Here is a 16,487-nt window from a genome sequence, read left to right as displayed (position 1 = left end):
GTGTACGCGCAGTGTGTGTGTATGATGTGTGTTCTATGTATGTGTGTACGCGCAGTGTGTGTGTATGATGTGTGTTCTATGTATGTGTGTACGCGCAGTGTGTGTGTGAAGTGTGTTCTATGTATGTATGTGTGTGTGTTCTATGTATGTGTGTACGCGCAGTGTGTGTGTGAAGTGTGTTCTATGTATGTGTGTACGCGCAGTGTGTGTGTATGATGTGTGTTCTATGTATGTGTGTACGCGCAGTGTGTGTATGATGTGTGTTCTATGTATGTGTGTGTGTGATCTGTGTTCTATGTATGTGTGTACGCGCAGTGTGTGTATGATGTGTGTTCTATGTATGTGTGTACGCGCAGTGTGTGTATGATGTGTGTTCTATGTATGTGTGTACGCGCAGTGTGTGTGTGAAGTGTGTTCTATGTATGTGTGTGTGTGAAGTGTGTTCTATGTATGTGTGTACGCGCAGTGTGTGTGTGAAGTGTGTTCTATGTATGTGTGTACGCGCAGTGTGTGTGTGAAGTGTGTTCTATGTATGTGTGTACGCGCAGTGTGTGTGTGAAGTGTGTTCTATGTATGTGTGTACGCGCAGTGTGTGTGTATGATGTGTGTTCTATGTATGTGTGTACGCGCAGTGTGTGTGTGATGTGTGTTCTATGTATGTGTGTACGCGCAGTGTGTATGTGTGATCTGTGTTCTATGTATGTGTGTACGCGCAGTGTGTGTGTGATGTGTGTTCTATGTATGTGTGTGTGTGTGCTGTGTGTTCTATGTATATGTGTGTGTGAAGTGTGTTCTATGTATGTGTGTACGCGCAGTGTGTGTGTGATGTGTGTTCTATGTATGTGTGTACGCGCAGTGTGTATGTGTGATCTGTGTTCTATGTATGTGTGTACGCGCAGTGTGTGTGTGATGTGTGTTCTATGTATGTGTGTGTGTGTGCTGTGTGTTCTATGTATATGTGTGTGTGAAGTGTGTTCTATGTATGTGTGTACACGCAGTGTGTGTGTGAAGTGTGTTCTATGTATGTATGTGTGTACGTGCAGTGTGTGTGTGTGTGTGTTCTATGTATGTGTGTACGCGCAATGTGTGTGTGTGATCTGTGTTCTATGTATGTGTGTACGCGCAGTGTGTGTGTGATGTGTGTTCTATGTATGTGTGTACGCGCAGTGTGTATGTGTGATCTGTGTTCTATGTATGTGTGTACGCGCAGTGTGTGTGTGATGTGTGTTCTATGTATGTGTGTGTGTGTGCTGTGTGTTCTATGTATATGTGTGTGTGAAGTGTGTTCTATGTATGTGTGTACGCGCAGTGTGTGTGTGAAGTGTGTTCTATGTATGTATGTGTGTACGCGCAGTGTGTGTGTGTGTTCTATGTATGTGTGTACGCGCAGTGTGTGTATGATGTGTGTTCTATGTATGTGTGTACGTGCAGTGTGTGTGTGAAGTGTGTTCTATGTATGTGTGTACGCGCAGTGTGTGTATGATGTGTGTTCTATGTATGTGTGTACGCGCAGTGTGTGTGTATGATGTGTGTTCTATGTATGTGTGTACGTGCAGTGTGTGTGTGTATGATGTGTGTTCTATGTATGTGTGTACGCGCAGTGTGTGTATGATGTGTGTTCTATGTATGTGTGTACGCGCAGTGTGTGTGTGAAGTGTGTTCTATGTATGTGTGTACGCGCAGTGTGTGTGTATGATGTGTGTTCTATGTATGTGTGTACGCGCAGTGTGTGTGTGAAGTGTGTTCTATGTATGTATGTGTGTGTGTACGCGCAGTGTGTGTGTATGATGTGTGTTCTATGTATGTGTGTACGCGCAGTGTGTGTGTGAAGTGTGTTCTATGTATGTGTACGCGCAGTGTGTGTGTATGATGTGTGTTCTATGTATGTGTGTACGCGCAGTGTGTGTGTATGATGTGTGTTCTATGTATGTGTGTGTGTGATCTGTGTTCTATGTATGTGTGTACGCGCAGTGTGTGTATGATGTGTGTTCTATGTATGTGTGTACGTGCAGTGTGTGTGTGTGTATGATGTGTGTTCTATGTATGTGTGTACGCGCAGTGTGTGTATGATGTGTGTTCTATGTATGTGTGTACGCGCAGTGTGTGTGTGAAGTGTGTTCTATGTATGTGTGTACGTGCAGTGTGTGTGTATGCGCAGTGTGTGTGTATGATGTGTGTTCTATGTATGTGTGTACGCGCAGTGTGTGTGTATGATGTGTGTTCTATGTATGTGTGTACGCGCAGTGTGTGTGTGAAGTGTGTTCTATGTATGTATGTGTGTACGCGCAGTGTGTGTGTATGATGTGTGTTCTATGTATGTGTGTACGCGCAGTGTGTGTGTGAAGTGTGTTCTATGTATGTGTACGCGCAGTGTGTGTGTCTGATGTGTGTTCTATGTATGTGTGTACGCGCAGTGTGTGTGTATGATGTGTGTTCTATGTATGTGTGTACGTGCAGTGTGTGTGTGTGTATGATGTGTGTTCTATGTATGTGTGTGTGTGATCTGTGTTCTATGTATGTGTGTACGCGCAGTGTGTGTATGATGTGTGTTCTATGTATGTGTGTACGCGCAGTGTGTGTATGATGTGTGTTCTATGTATGTGTGTGCGCGCAGTGTGTGTGTGAAGTGTGTTCTATGTATGTGTGTACGCGCAGTGTGTGTGTGAAGTGTGTTCTATGTATGTGTGTACGCGCAGTGTGTGTGAAGTGTGTTCTGTGTGTGTGTGTGTGTGTGATGTGTGTTCTATGTATGTGTGTACGCGCAGTGTGTGTGAAGTGTGTTCTATGTATGTGTGTACGCGCAGTGTGTGATGTGTGTTCTATGTATGTGTGTACGCGCAGTGTGTGTGTATGATGTGTGTTCTATGTATGTGTGTACGCGCAGTGTGTGTGTGTGTGTTCTATGTATGTGTGTGTGTACGTGCAGTGTGTGTGTGTGTGTGATGTGTGTTCTATGTATGTGTGTATGTGCAGTGTGTGTGAAGTGTGTTCTATGTATGTGTGTACGCGCAGTGTGTGTGTGAAGTGTGTTCTATGTGTGTGTGTACGTGCAGTGTGTGTGTGTGTGAAGTGTGTTCTATGTATGTGTTTACGCGCAGTGTGTGTGTGATGTGTGTTCTATGTATGTATGTGTGTACGTGCAGTGTGTGTGTGTGTGTGTTTTATGTATGTGTGTACGTGCAGTGTGTGTGTGAAGTGTGTTCTATGTATGTGTGTACGCGCAGTGTGTGTGTATGATGTGTGTTCTATGTATGTGTGTGTGTGTGAAGTGTGTTCTATGTATGTGTGTACGCACAGTGTGTGTGTGAAGTGTGTTCTTTGTATGTGTGTTTGTGATGTGTGTTCTATGTATGTGTGTACGCGCAGTGTGTGTGTATGATGTGTATTCTATGTATGTGTGTACGCGCAGTGTGTGTGTGATGTGTGTTCTATGTATGTGTGTACATGCAATGTGTGTGTGTGATGTGTGTTCTATGTATGTGTGTACGTGCAGTGTGTGTGTGTGAAGTGTGTTCTATGTATATGTGTGTGTACGTGCAGTGTGTGTGTGTGTGTGTGTGTTCTATGTATGTGTGTACGCGCAGTGTGTGTGTGATGTGTGTTCTATGTATGTGTGTACGCGCAGTGTGTGTATGATGTGTGTTCTATGTATGTGTGTACGTGCAGTGTGTGTGATGTGTGTTCTATGTATGTGTGTACGCGCAGTGTGTGTGTGAAGTGTGTTCTATGTATGTGTGTGTGTGATGTGTGTTCTATGTATGTGTCTACGCGCAGTGTGTGTGTGATGTGTGTTCTATGTATGTGTGTGTGTTCTATGTATGTGTGTACGCGCAGTGTGTGTGTGTGATGTGTGTTCTATGTATGTGTGTACGCGCAGTGTGTGTGTGAAGTGTGTTCTATGTATGTATGTGTGTACGTGCAGTGTGTGTGTGTATGATGTGTGTTCTATGTATGTGTGTACGCGCAGTGTGTGTGTATGATGTGTGTTCTATGTATGTGTGTACGCGCAGTGTGTGTGTCTGATGTGTGTTCTATGTATGTGTGTACGCGCAGTGTGTGTGTATGATGTGTGTTCTATGTATGTGTGTGTGTGATCTGTGTTCTATGTATGTGTGTACGCGCAGTGTGTGTATGATGTGTGTTCTATGTATGTGTGTACGTGCAGTGTGTATGATGTGTGTTCTATGTATGTGTGTACGCGCAGTGTGTGTATGATGTGTGTTCTATGTATGTGTGTACGCGCAGTGTGTGTGTGAAGTGTGTTCTATGTATGTGTGTGTGTACGTGCAGTGTGTGTGTGTGTGTGTGTGTGTGATGTGCGTTCTATGTATGTGTGTACGCGCAGTGTGTGTGTATGATGTGTGTTCTATGTATGTGTGTGTACGTGCAGTGTGTGTGTGTGTGTGATGTGTGTTCTATGTATGTGTGTACGCGCAGTGTGTGTGTGAAGTGTGTTCTATGTATGTGTGTGCGTTCTATGTATGTGTGTACGCGCAGTGTGTGTGTGTGATGTGTGTTCTGTGTATGTGTGTACGCGCAGTGTGTGTGTATGATGTGTGTTCTATGTATGTGTGTATGCGCAGTGTGTGTGTGATGTGTGTTCTATGTATGTGTGTGTGTACGTGCAGTGTGTGTGTGTGATGTGTGTTCTATGTATGTGTGTACGTGCAGTGTGTGTGTGTGATGTGTGTTCTATGTATGTGTGTAAGTGCAGTGTGTGTGTGTGATGTGTGTTCTATGTATGTGTACGTGCTGTGTGTGTGAAGTGTGTTCTATGTATGTGTGTACGCGCAGTGTGTGTGTGAAGTGTGTTCTATGTATGTGTGTGTGTTGTGTGTTCTATGTATGTGTGTACGCGCAGTGTGTGTGTATGATGTGTGTTCTATGTATGTGTGTACGCGCAGTGTGTGTGTGAAGTGTGTTCTATGTATGTGTGTGTACGTGCAGTGTGTGTGATGTGTGTTCTATTTATGTGTGTACGTGAAGTGTGTTCTATGTATGTGTGTGTGTACGTGCCGTGTGTGTGTGACGTGTATTCTATGTATGTGTGTACGTGCATTGTGTGTGTGTGTGTGTTCTATGTATGTGTGTACGTGCAGTGTGTGTGTGTGTGTATGTGCAGTGTATGTGTGTGTGTGATGTGTGTTCTATGTATGTGTGTACGCGCAGTGTGTGTGTATGATGTGTGTTCTATGTATGTGTGCGTGTTCTATGTATGTGTGTACGCGCAGTGTGTGATGTGTGTTCTATGTATGTGTGTACGCGCAGTGTGTGTGTATGATGTGTGTTCTATGTATGTGTGTATGCGCAGTGTGTGTGTGATGTGTGTTCTATGTATGTGTGTGTACGTGCAGTGTGTGTGTGTTTGAAGTTTGTTCTATGTATGTGTGTACGCGCAGTGTGTGTGTGAAGTGTGTTCTATGTATGTGTGTGTGTGATGTGTGTTCTATGTATGTGTGTACGCGCAGTGTGTGTGTATGATGTGTGTTCAATGTATGTGTGTACGCGCAGTGTGTGTGTATGATGTGTGTTCTATGTATGTGTGTACGCGCAGTGTGTGTGTGAAGTGTGTTCTATGTGTGTGTGTACGTGCAGTGTGTGTGAAGTGTGTTCTATGTATGTGTGTACGCGCAGTGTGTGTGTGATGTGTGTTCTATGTATGTATGTGTGTACGTGCAATGTGTGTGTGTGTGTTTTATGTATGTGTGTACGTGCAGTGTGTGTGTGAAGTGTGTTCTATGTATGTGTGTACGCGCAGTGTGTGTGTATGATGTGTGTTCTATGTATGTGTGTGTGTGTGAAGTGTGTTCTATGTTTGTGTGTACGCACAGTGTGTGTGTGAAGTGTGTTCTTTGTATGTGTGTGTGTGATGTGTGTTCTATGTATGTGTGTACGCGCAATGTGTGTGTATGATGTATGTGTGTACGCGCAGTGTGTGTGTGATGTGTGTTCTATGTATGTGTGTACGTGCAGTGTGTGTGTGTGTGTGATGTGTGTTCTATGTATGTGTGTACGTGCAGTGTGTGTGTGTGAAGTGTGTTCTATGTATGTGTGTGTGTACGTGCAGTGTGTGTGTGTGTGTGTGTGTTCTATGTATGTGTGTACGCGCAGTGTGTGTGTGATGTGTGTTCTATGTATGTGTGTACGCGCAGTGTGTGTATGATGTGTGTTCTATGTATGTGTGTACGTGCAGTGTGTGTGTGTGTGATGTGTGTTCTATGTATGTGTGTACGCGCAGTGTGTTTGTGAAGTGTGTTCTATGTATGTGTGTGTGTGATGTGTGTTCTATGTATGTGTCTACGCGCAGTGTGTGTGTGATGTGTGTTCTATGTATGTGTGTGTGTTCTATGTATGTGTGTACGCGCAGTGTGTGTATGTGTGTGTATTCTGTGTATGTGTGTACGCGCAGTGTGTGTGTGTGATGTGTGTTCTATGTATGTGTGTACGCGCAGTGTGTGTGTGAAGTGTGTTCTATGTATGTGTGTACGCGCAGTGTGTGTGTATGATGTGTGTTCTATGTATGTGTGTACGCGCAGTGTGTGTGTCTGATGTGTGTTCTATGTATGTGTGTACGCGCAGTGTGTGTGTATGATGTGTGTTCTATGTATGTGTGTGTGTGATCTGTGTTCTATGTATGTGTGTACGCGCAGTGTGTGTATGATGTGTGTTCTATGTATGTGTGTATGTGCAGTGTGTGTGTGTATGATGTGTGTTCTATGTATGTGTGTACGCGCAGTGTGTGTATGATGTGTGTTCTATGTATGTGTGTACGCGCAGTGTGTGTGAAGTGTGTTCTATGTATGTGTGTGTGTACGTGCAGTGTGTGTGTGTGTGATGTGTGTTCTATGTATGTGTGTACGCGCAGTGTGTGTATGATGTGTGTTCTATGTATGTGTGTGTGTACGTGCAGTGTGTGTGTGTGTGATGTGTGTTCTATGTATGTGTGTACGCGCAGTGTGTGTGTGAAGTGTGTTCTATGTATGTGTGTGTGTGTGATGTGTGTTCTATGTATGTGTGTACGCGCAGTGTGTGTGTATGATGTGTGTTCTATGTATGTGTGTACGCGCAGTGTGTGTGTGATGTGTGTTCTATGTATGTGTGTGTGTACGTGCAGTGTGTGTGTGTGATGTGTGTTCTATGTATGTGTGTGTGTACGTGCAGTGTGTGTGTGTGATGTGTGTTCTATGTATGTGTGTACGTGCAGTGTGTGTGTGTGATGTGTGTTCTATGTATGTGTGTACGTGCAGTGTGTGTGTGATGTGTGTTCTATGCATGTGTACGTGCTGTGTGTGTGAAGTGTGTTCTATGTATGTGTGTACGCGCAGTGTGTGTGTGAAGTGTGTTCTATGTATGTGTGTACGCGCAGTGTGTGTGTATGATGTGTGTTCTATGTATGTGTGTACGCGCAGTGTGTGTGTGAAGTGTGTTCTATGTATGTGTGTGTGTACGTGCAGTGTGTGTGTGTGTGATGTGTGTTCTATTTATGTGTGTACGTGAAGTGTGTTCTATGTATGTGTGTACGTGCAGTGTGTGTGTGTGTGTGAGAAGTGTGTTCTATGTATGTGTGTATGCGCAGTGTGTGTGTGAAGTGTGTTCTATGTATGTGTGTGTGTACGTTTCGTGTTTGTGTGTGTGACGTGTATTCTATGTATGTGTGTACGCGCAGTGTGTGTGTGATGTGTGTTCTATGTATGTATGTGTGTACGTGCAGTGTGTGTGTTCTATGTATGTGTGTACGTGCAGTGTGTGTGTGTGTGTATGTGCAGTGTATATGTGTGTGTGATGTGTGTTCTATGTATGTGTGTACGCGCAGTGTGTGTGTATGATGTGTGTTCTATGTATGTGTGTACGCGCAGTGTGTGTGTACGCGCAGTGTGTGTGAAGTGTGTTCTATGTATGTGTGTGTGTACGTGCAGTGTGTGTGTGCGTGTGTGTGTTCTTTGTATGTGTGTGTGTACGTGCAGTGTGTGTGAAGTGTGTTCTATGTATGTGTGTACGCGCAGTGTGTGTGTGAAGTGTGTTCTATGTATGTGTGTGTGATGTGTGTTCTATGTATGTGTGTACGCGCAGTGTGTGTGTATGATGTGTGTTCTATGTATGTGTGTACGCGCAGTGTGTGTGTATGATGTGTGTTCTATGTATGTGTGTACGCGCAGTGTGTGTGTGAAGTGTGTTCTATGTATGTGTGTGTGTGTGTACGTGCAGTGTGTGTGTGTGTGTGTGTGATGTGTGTTCTTTGTATGTGTGTACGCACAGTGTGTGTGTGATGTGTGTTCTATGTATTTATGTGTGTACGTGCAGTGTGTGTGTGTGTTCTATGTATGTGTGTACGCGCAGTGTGTGTGTATGATGTGTGTTCTATGTATGTGTGTGTGTACGTGCAGTGTGTGTGTATGTGTGTACGCGCAGTGTGTGTGTGTGAAGTGTGTTCTATGTATGTGTGTGTGTTCTATGTATGTGTGTACGCGCAGTGTGTGTGATGTGTGTTCTATGTATGTGTGTACGCGCAGTGTGTGTGTGTGATGTGTGTTCTATGTATGTGTGTGTGTACGTGCAGTGTGTGTGTGTGTGTGATGTGTGTTCTATGTATGTGTGTACACGCAGTGTGTGTGTGAAGTGTGTTCTATGTATGTGTGTGTGTACGTGCAGTGTGTGTGTGTGATGTGTGTTCTATGTATGTGTGTACGTGCTGTGTGTGTGAAGTGTGTGTGTGAAGTGTGTTCTATGTATGTGTGTGTGTGATGTGTGTTCTATGTATGTGTGTACGCGCAGTGTGTGTGTATGATGTGTGTTCTATGTATGTGTGGACGCGCAGTGTGTGTGTATGATGTGTGTTCTATGTATGTGTGTACGCGCAGTGTGTGTGTGAAGTGTGTTCTATGTATGTGTGTGTGTACGTGCAGTGTGTGTGTGTGTGTGTGTGAAGTGTGTTCTATGTATGTGTGTACGCGCAGTGTGTGTGTATGTTGTGTGTTCTATGTATGTGTGTGTGTACGTGCAGTGTGTGTGTGATGTGTGTTCTATGTATGTGTGTACGCGCAGTGTGTGTGTGAAGTGTGTTCTATGTATGTGTGTGTGTTCTATGTATGTGTGTACGCGCAGTGTGTGTGTGAAGTGTGTTCTTTGTATGTGTGTGTGTACGTGCAGTGTGTGTGTGTGTGTGAAGTGTGTTCTATGTATGTGTGTACGCGCAGTGTGTGTGTAAAGTGTGTTCTATGTATGTGTGTGTGTACGTGCAGTGTGTGTGTGTATGATGTGTGTTCTATGTATGTGTGTACGTGCAGTGTGTGTGTGTGTGTGAAGTGTGTTCTATGTATGTGTGTACGCGCAGTGTGTGTGTGAAGTGTGTTCTATGTATGTGTGTACGCGCAGTGTGTGTATGATGTGTGTTCTAAGTATGTGTGTACGCGCAGTGTGTGTGTATGATGTGTGTTCTATGTATGTATGTGTGTACGCACAGTGTGTGTGTGAAGTGTGTTCTTTGTATGTATGTGTGTACGTGCAGTGTGTGGGTGTGAAGTGTGTTCTATGTATGTGTGTACGTGCAGTGTGTGTGTGTGTGTGAAGTGTGTTCTATGTATGTGTGTGTGTACGTGCAGTGTGTGTGTGTGTGAAGTGTGTTCTATGTATGTGTGTACGCGCAGTGTGTGTGTGATGTGTGTTCTATGTATGTGTGTGTGTATGTGTGTGTGTGTATGATGTGTGTTCTTTGTATGTGTGTGTTCGATGTGTGTTATATGTGTGTTCGATGTGTGTTCTATGTATGTGTGTACGCGCAGTGTGTGTGTATGATGTGTGTTCTATGTATGTGTGTACGTGCAGTGTGTGTGATGTGTGTTCTATGTATGTGTGTGTGTACGTGTGTGTGTGTATGATGTGTGTTCTTTGTATGTGTGTGTTCGATGTGTGTTGTATGTGTGTACGTGCAGTGTGTGTGTGTGTGTGTGTTTGTGATGTGTGTTCTATGTATGTGTGTACGTGCAGTGTGTGTGTGATGTGTGTTCTACTGTATCTGCTAATCGGATCCCAAATTAGGGGACACATCCTCCACGTAATGTGTACATCATTGAATGGTGGCCAGGATCCATGCTAATTACAGATTTTGTTTGGGGACTTTTTCCTTTTTATACCTGTTGCTAAACATTTATTGAAAAAAATCCTATTCGGAATTATGTGCCCTAACGGCGGCTGTGTGCCCTTCTTTCACGGGCGAGATCTCCAGGGAAATTTCGGGCATACAATAAACTAAGTGAAAAAGCTGCAAATTTCTTTCCTAATCTCCACCTGCTCGTTCCTCGGCCATTGCAGCCCTTAATGAATTTGGCAGAAATCTTAGTGAATCCGGGCAGTTATTTTTGCTTTATGATGTCTGTTGGTTCTTAGAGATCCCTGAGACGTCAGTCATCTGCCTAAATGTTAATTATTCTCGATTTAGCTCGACTTGTCGCTTTTTATATCTCCTAATGGGGCGTATGGATCTCAAAGAGGCGCTTTAAATAAGGGCATGTGTAGGGAAAATGATTAAAATCAGTTATTCACCTGTATGCTGCCCCTGGTCTTTGCTGACCAGCTTCAGCGGTGACGTCATACTTCAGCGCACGTGACCTCTGCAGTCAATCACTGGCTGGGATGCCGATGTAGATGGCACAAGCCCATGAGCACAGTACTTTCCAGCTGTAGTAGAGAGGTCACCACTGCAGAGGCAGAAAGGAATCGCTGGACCTGCGAAGGGCGAGTATCTCTGAGAGTTCAAAGGGCTAAGATTGATGACTGAAATCTTCAAGGTCAGAAATAGGTAGGTTTGTGAGCAGACTCGTCCATCAGCGACCTCGATGGAATAACGCTGACTACAATGTATGGATTACCCGCGGGGCTTCGGACCTGCACTCAACAGCCTCTTATGCTTTTATGAGGCTGTTGACTTTGGGTTGGGAGATCCGCGGGCAGTCCGCACATTGAGGTCTGTGCTCGGACCAAGTCTCACAGGGCCCTTATTCAGTGAAGGAGTCTGGTAATGCTGCGTGCCTGTCAATCAGCAGCCATGTTTAGGTCCAGAGGCCTGTATAGTCTGGGGGGCATGTACTTATTAGGGGGGGGCCTTCTTCTTAAAATTCTCACTTCTTACCTTTATTTCCTATAATAATTAAATTGCGTTCTGTAATTTTTTTTTTTGCAGTGTCCGAGAACCCTACAGGCAGCTCAAACTCTCTTTATGGGTCATCGGATAGCAAATGTTCAGAGGAAGAAGACCCCCTCATAGGGGAGCACCAAATAAACAATTGCCATACTCATAAGCCAGTGGACCATTATAATGGGACGTATATTATATTTTTTATGCTGGGAGTGGGTTCCTCACTCCCCTGGAATTTTATCTGCACCGCAAAACACTATTGGATCTACAAGCTAAGGAACTGCTCAGATCTCCCCATCATAGAGGGTGCTGGGGTGTCAGACTTGGGCGTGAGTATCAATGAATATGTTTGACATGACACCTGGGCTAATTTAACATCACAATACAAAAGTAAACTGTTAAAGTGGTCCTAGGTCCTAGTGTTCAGCCGGATATGCCTGAACTAACCTCATCCCCCTATATACATGATCACTTCAGCTAAGCATGCATGTGTTGTGTATGGGGAGAGGGGAGTAAGCTGCTGCCAGACCCCCGGGAGAACAAAAGGGTCGAGCATTGTACATGCCTGATCCTTTCCCCCAAAATCTGTGGAGGGAGAGTTAGCCGACCCCATATATATTAGACTCTCCCGCCTAAGTTGCAAGTTTTTGACACTCCCTCTCCTGGAGCCTCAGTCTTCGGCCTTGGCCCCACTATCAGTATTTGGTCAGTATTCGGTCAGTATCTTTTCTCAGGAGTTGGAGCCAAAACCAGGTGAGGAACAATCAGAGAAAAAGTATAATAAAAACAAGTCACCAATTCTGCATTTATCATCCACTCCTGGTTTTGGCTCCCACTCCTGAGAAAAAATACTGACCGAATACTGACTAAATACTGATAGTGGGGCCGTGGTCTTAAAGGGATCGTCCAGCTAGATAAAAAGTTCTTTAGTTGTAAAATAGTAAAACTAATGTACTTAAACCCCTTAAGCAGCTAATTTTCATTTGTGCATTTTCCTATTTTCCCACCTTTTTTCGCAATCCATACCTTTTTATTTTTCGATCTACATAGCCTCATAAGGGCTAGTTTTAGTGGGATGAGTTGTAGTTTTGAAAGACACCATTCACTTTACAATACAGTATGTGGCAAAGCTAGGGCGACATTCCAAGTCAGGCGAGATGTTACAATAATAATAATTATTATTATATAGGTGAGATGTTGCAAACAAACCTCGCAATTCCAGCTTTGTATTTTTGGGATTTGTGATGAAGCCTTTCATTGTGCAGTAAATATGACCTGGTAACATGACTTTCCAGGTCAGTATTACTTTTGACTTGTATAGTCTTTTTCTGACTCTTTGAGTCTGCCGTCCTCCTGAGCACTGAGAGGAGGGTACCCGGCCACACTTCTCATTGTCAGGGAGGCAGAGAGGCTTAGAGATGGCGGTGATCTCTCTTGCAAATCAGGCTACTCACACGCACATGGGTGGGATAACATAATTAGTGGGACGATTAGTCTGGAGAAAAAAACACTCCCACGGCTAGTCACCCACTAATTAGCATATCACCACAATAGTTAGAACATACGTTTTTGCTATATTCAGTAATCAGACTATAAAAAGGCTTGTTAGGTAGGGTAGTCACATAGCAATAAATACACAGTTGTGGTTTGAGGAAAAGCAAGAATAGATTGGAACCCCCGTTACTAAGCATTTCATCAGTCTGATACTATGGAGCCTCTGCTGAGAGGGAGAACATGTCCACGGCGTGCAAGGATCTAGGCTGAGATGTAGCCTGTAGAGCATACTGAGGAGCTGCGTAGACAAATGCCAGGACACGAGAAAGTGAGCATAAAATAACCTACTTATTTGCACTGAAAATAAGACCCCATCTCTGATACTGTGCAAATGATTATCTGTTACCCAGAGGTCGTGGGCCTGGTGCAGCGGGATTTGTCAAGATCATGTATCACAAGTTTGTTTTGTGAATTGGAATTTACAAAGGCTAGTACTTTAAAGGGAACCTGTCATATAAAAAAATGCTATTAGCCTGCAGGTATGGGGTTAATCTGCAGGTTAATAGCGTTCTGATGCTGTGTGGCCACTGCACTGAGAGCCCCACTGCCAGGAGGAAATGAATGTTATAATCTCGGCAGTCTCGCTCTTTCAGTCATAGGGATGGCACCGGCGCGGTTTAAGCCACTTCTCTGTGCTTAGTGAGCGGCAGCTGTAAACACACCCCCGGCACTGACTGACAACCGGCCCTAATGCTGAGTCTGCTGACAGTCAGTGTCAGGGGCGCGGTTACAGCTGTCACTTTCTATGCACTGAGCGGTGACTGAAACCGCGCTGGCCCAACCCTATGACTGAAAGCCGGAGACTGCCGGGAGGAATAAAGTTCATTTCCTCCTGGCAGCGGGACTCGCCGCGCGGTGGCCGCACGGCATCAGCATGCTACTAACCTGTGAATCAACCCTATATCTGCAGGCTAATAGCATTATTTTCCATGACAGGTTCCCTTCATATCTTTCATTTAACCAGCCTAAAATGCAAACTGTGTGGTGTAGACAGGCTGTTATGACATGACTGAAGTCTATTGTGTCCATCCAGCATGTTATCTGCAGTCCTATGCAATTTCTCTAAATCTCTGATTGTAGCCCATGAATTGCTGATTTAGGTGAAATGATTTGCTCATCACTTGTCACAAGTTGGCTGCTAAAAATTGTAGTGAAAGTTCAAGATTCAGTTCCAACATCCTCAAACTTTCCCTATCAGGAGGCTGTAAATTTTCTTCTTGGTCTACAACCTCTAAGTGTGACGTGCACCCTGTGACACACAATGCCGATCCCTGTCCCCCCAATTACATGCTCTAGACATGTTTGTCTGTATGCTGGCCGATCGCATGGATATTCCATATTGCACAGAATAGGAGTGGCACATAGAGAGTCAGTGGGGATGGGTGAATAATAAGGATGCCCTGTGTGACCACCCATTGGGTCACCGCGTATCGACAGAATGGGAATCTTCTGACCCTTGTGTGGCCCTTTAAAGAGGGGTAGGGTGGCCTTATGTGTGCTGTTATCTTAAGTAGTTCTTTGGGAATAGTGAAAAACTAGAGCTAAAGAGTTGATGGCTCTCAGTGTTGTGAACATGTAATATATTACAGCATAGTAATATACGAAAGACATGGTAAACTTATATTGATACATAGAAAATGATTATATTGTAAATATCATAGAATCATAGAATGGTAGAGTTGGAAGGGACCTCCTGGGTCATCTGGTCCAACCCCCTGCTCAAAGCAGGATTCACTAGATCATCTCAGACAGATGTCTGTCCAGCCTCTGTTTGAAGACGTCCATTGAAGGGGAACTCACCACCTCTCGTGGCAGCCTGTTCCACTCATTAATCACCCTAACTGTCAAAAAGTTTTTTCTAATATCTAATCTGTGTCTCCTCCCATTTAGTTTCATCCCATTGCTTCTAGTCTTTCCTTGTGCAAATGAGAATAAAGATGATCCTTCTACAATGTGACAGCCCTTGACATATTTGTAGACAGCTATTAAGTCTCCTCTCAGTCTTCTTTTTTGCAAGCTAAACATTCCCAAATCCTGCAACCGTTCCTCATAGGACATGGTTTGCAGACCAGTCACCATTCTGGTCGCTCTTCTCTGAACTTGCTCCAGTTTGTCTATGTCTTTTTTAAAATGTGGTGCCCAAAACTGTACACAGTATTCCAGATGAGGTCTGACCAAAGAGGAGTAAAGACCGATAATGACTTCACGTGATCTAGACTGTATGCTTCTGTTAATACATCCCAGAATTGTATTTGCCTTTTTTGCTGCTGCATCACACTGTTGACTCATGTTCAGTCTATGATCTATTAGTATACCTAAGTCTTTTTCACATGTACTGTTGCTTAGCTCTATTCCTCCCATTCTGTATATGCTTTTTTCATTTTTATTGCCCAGATGTAGTACTTTGCATTTTTCCCTGTTAAAAACCATTCTGTTGGTTGCTGCCCACTGCTCCAGTTTATTTAGGTCTTTTTGAATCCTCTCTCTCTCTTCTCTAGTATTAGCTATCCCTCCTAGCTTTGTGTCATCAGCAAATTTAATCAGTTTACCCTCAATTCCTTCATCTAAATCATTGATAAAGATGTTGAACAATACAGTTCCCAGGACGGAGCCCTGTGGTACCCCACTTGAGACATTCATCCAGCTGGATGTGAAGCCATTTACAACCACCCTTTGAGTCCGATCACTAAGCCAGTTATGAATCCACCTAACAGTTGCCTGGTCCATTGCATACTTGGTCATTTTTTCAATAAGGATGATGTGAGATACTTTGTCAAATGCTTTGCTGAAGTCAAGATATACTATATCTACAGCATTTCCTTGATCCACCCAGTCAGTGATTCTGTCATAGAAGGAAATTAAGTTAGTCTGACATGACTTGTTAGTTACAAACCCATGCTGACTCTGGTTAATCACTTCATTCTTATCCATGTACTTACATACATGTTGTTTAATAATTTGTTCAAAGATCTTTCCTGGTATAGAAGTCAGACTCACCGGCCTATAGTTCCCTGGGTCCACCTTCTTCCCCTTTTTGAAGATAGGAACAACATTTGCTCTTCTCCAGTCTTCTGGGACTTCTCCTGTTCTCCAAGAATTTTCAAAGATTATGGAGAGTGGTTCTAAAATTTCTTCTACAATCTCCTTCAGTACTCTGGGGTGTAATTCATCTGGACCTGGAGACTTGAACTCATTTATGTTAGCTAAATATTCCCTCACAATCTTTCTGTTTACTGATAACTTGGATTCCTCTATTCCTTTAAAAGGACAGTGAAGATCAGTTGATGTTACATTTTCTTTCTGAGAGAAAACAGATGCAAAATAGGAATTAAAAAGTTCGGCCTTCTCAACATCCTCTCTTACCATTTCTCCATTTTCATCCTGTAAAAATCCTATAGCATCTTTTGACTTTTCTTTTACTTTTGACATACCCCCAAAATCCTTTTTTATTGCTTTTGACATCTCTTGCAAGCCTTAATTCATTGTCAGCTTTAGCTAACCTGATACGTGCCCTGCAGGATCTGCAGACTGCATTATAATCTTCTTTAGATATGCCTCCCTCTTTCCATTTAATAAACATTTCTTTCTTTCTTTTTAGCATGTGTTTAAGTTCTGTGTTCATCCATCCTGGTTTCCTTAAATGCTTCCCATTCTTCCTACTTTTCGGGATTGTTAACGATTGTGCTTTGAGAATCTCATTTTTAAAAATTTCCCATCCTTCCTGGACATTTTTGTCCTTAAGGACATCCAGCCATTGGATCCCTCCTATTCTCTTTCTGAGTCTCTTAAAATCTGCCTTTCT

The 16,487-nt window shown here is 43.6% G+C and overlaps 1 protein-coding gene across 1 annotated transcript in view; it reads left to right on the top strand.

Annotated features, from left to right (window-relative positions):
* The window catches only part of SLC29A3 (solute carrier family 29 member 3), an 86,624-nt gene that overhangs the window by 20,573 nt on the left and 49,564 nt on the right, over window positions 1–16,487 (top strand). The window contains exon 2 of the mRNA XM_073685854.1: window positions 11,177–11,460. Within this exon, the coding sequence (XP_073541955.1) occupies window positions 11,177–11,460 (284 nt within the window). The remainder of the gene's footprint in view (window positions 1–11,176; window positions 11,461–16,487) is intronic.

Source organism: Phyllobates terribilis, unplaced genomic scaffold, assembly GCF_046119375.1.
Source record: "Phyllobates terribilis strain yellow unplaced genomic scaffold, ASM4611937v1 Scaffold_5__5_contigs__length_657084704, whole genome shotgun sequence".
NCBI lineage: Eukaryota > Metazoa > Chordata > Amphibia > Anura > Dendrobatidae > Phyllobates > Phyllobates terribilis.
Note: the sequence above shows the minus strand (reverse complement) of the source record. Positions and strands in the feature narration are given on the sequence as shown.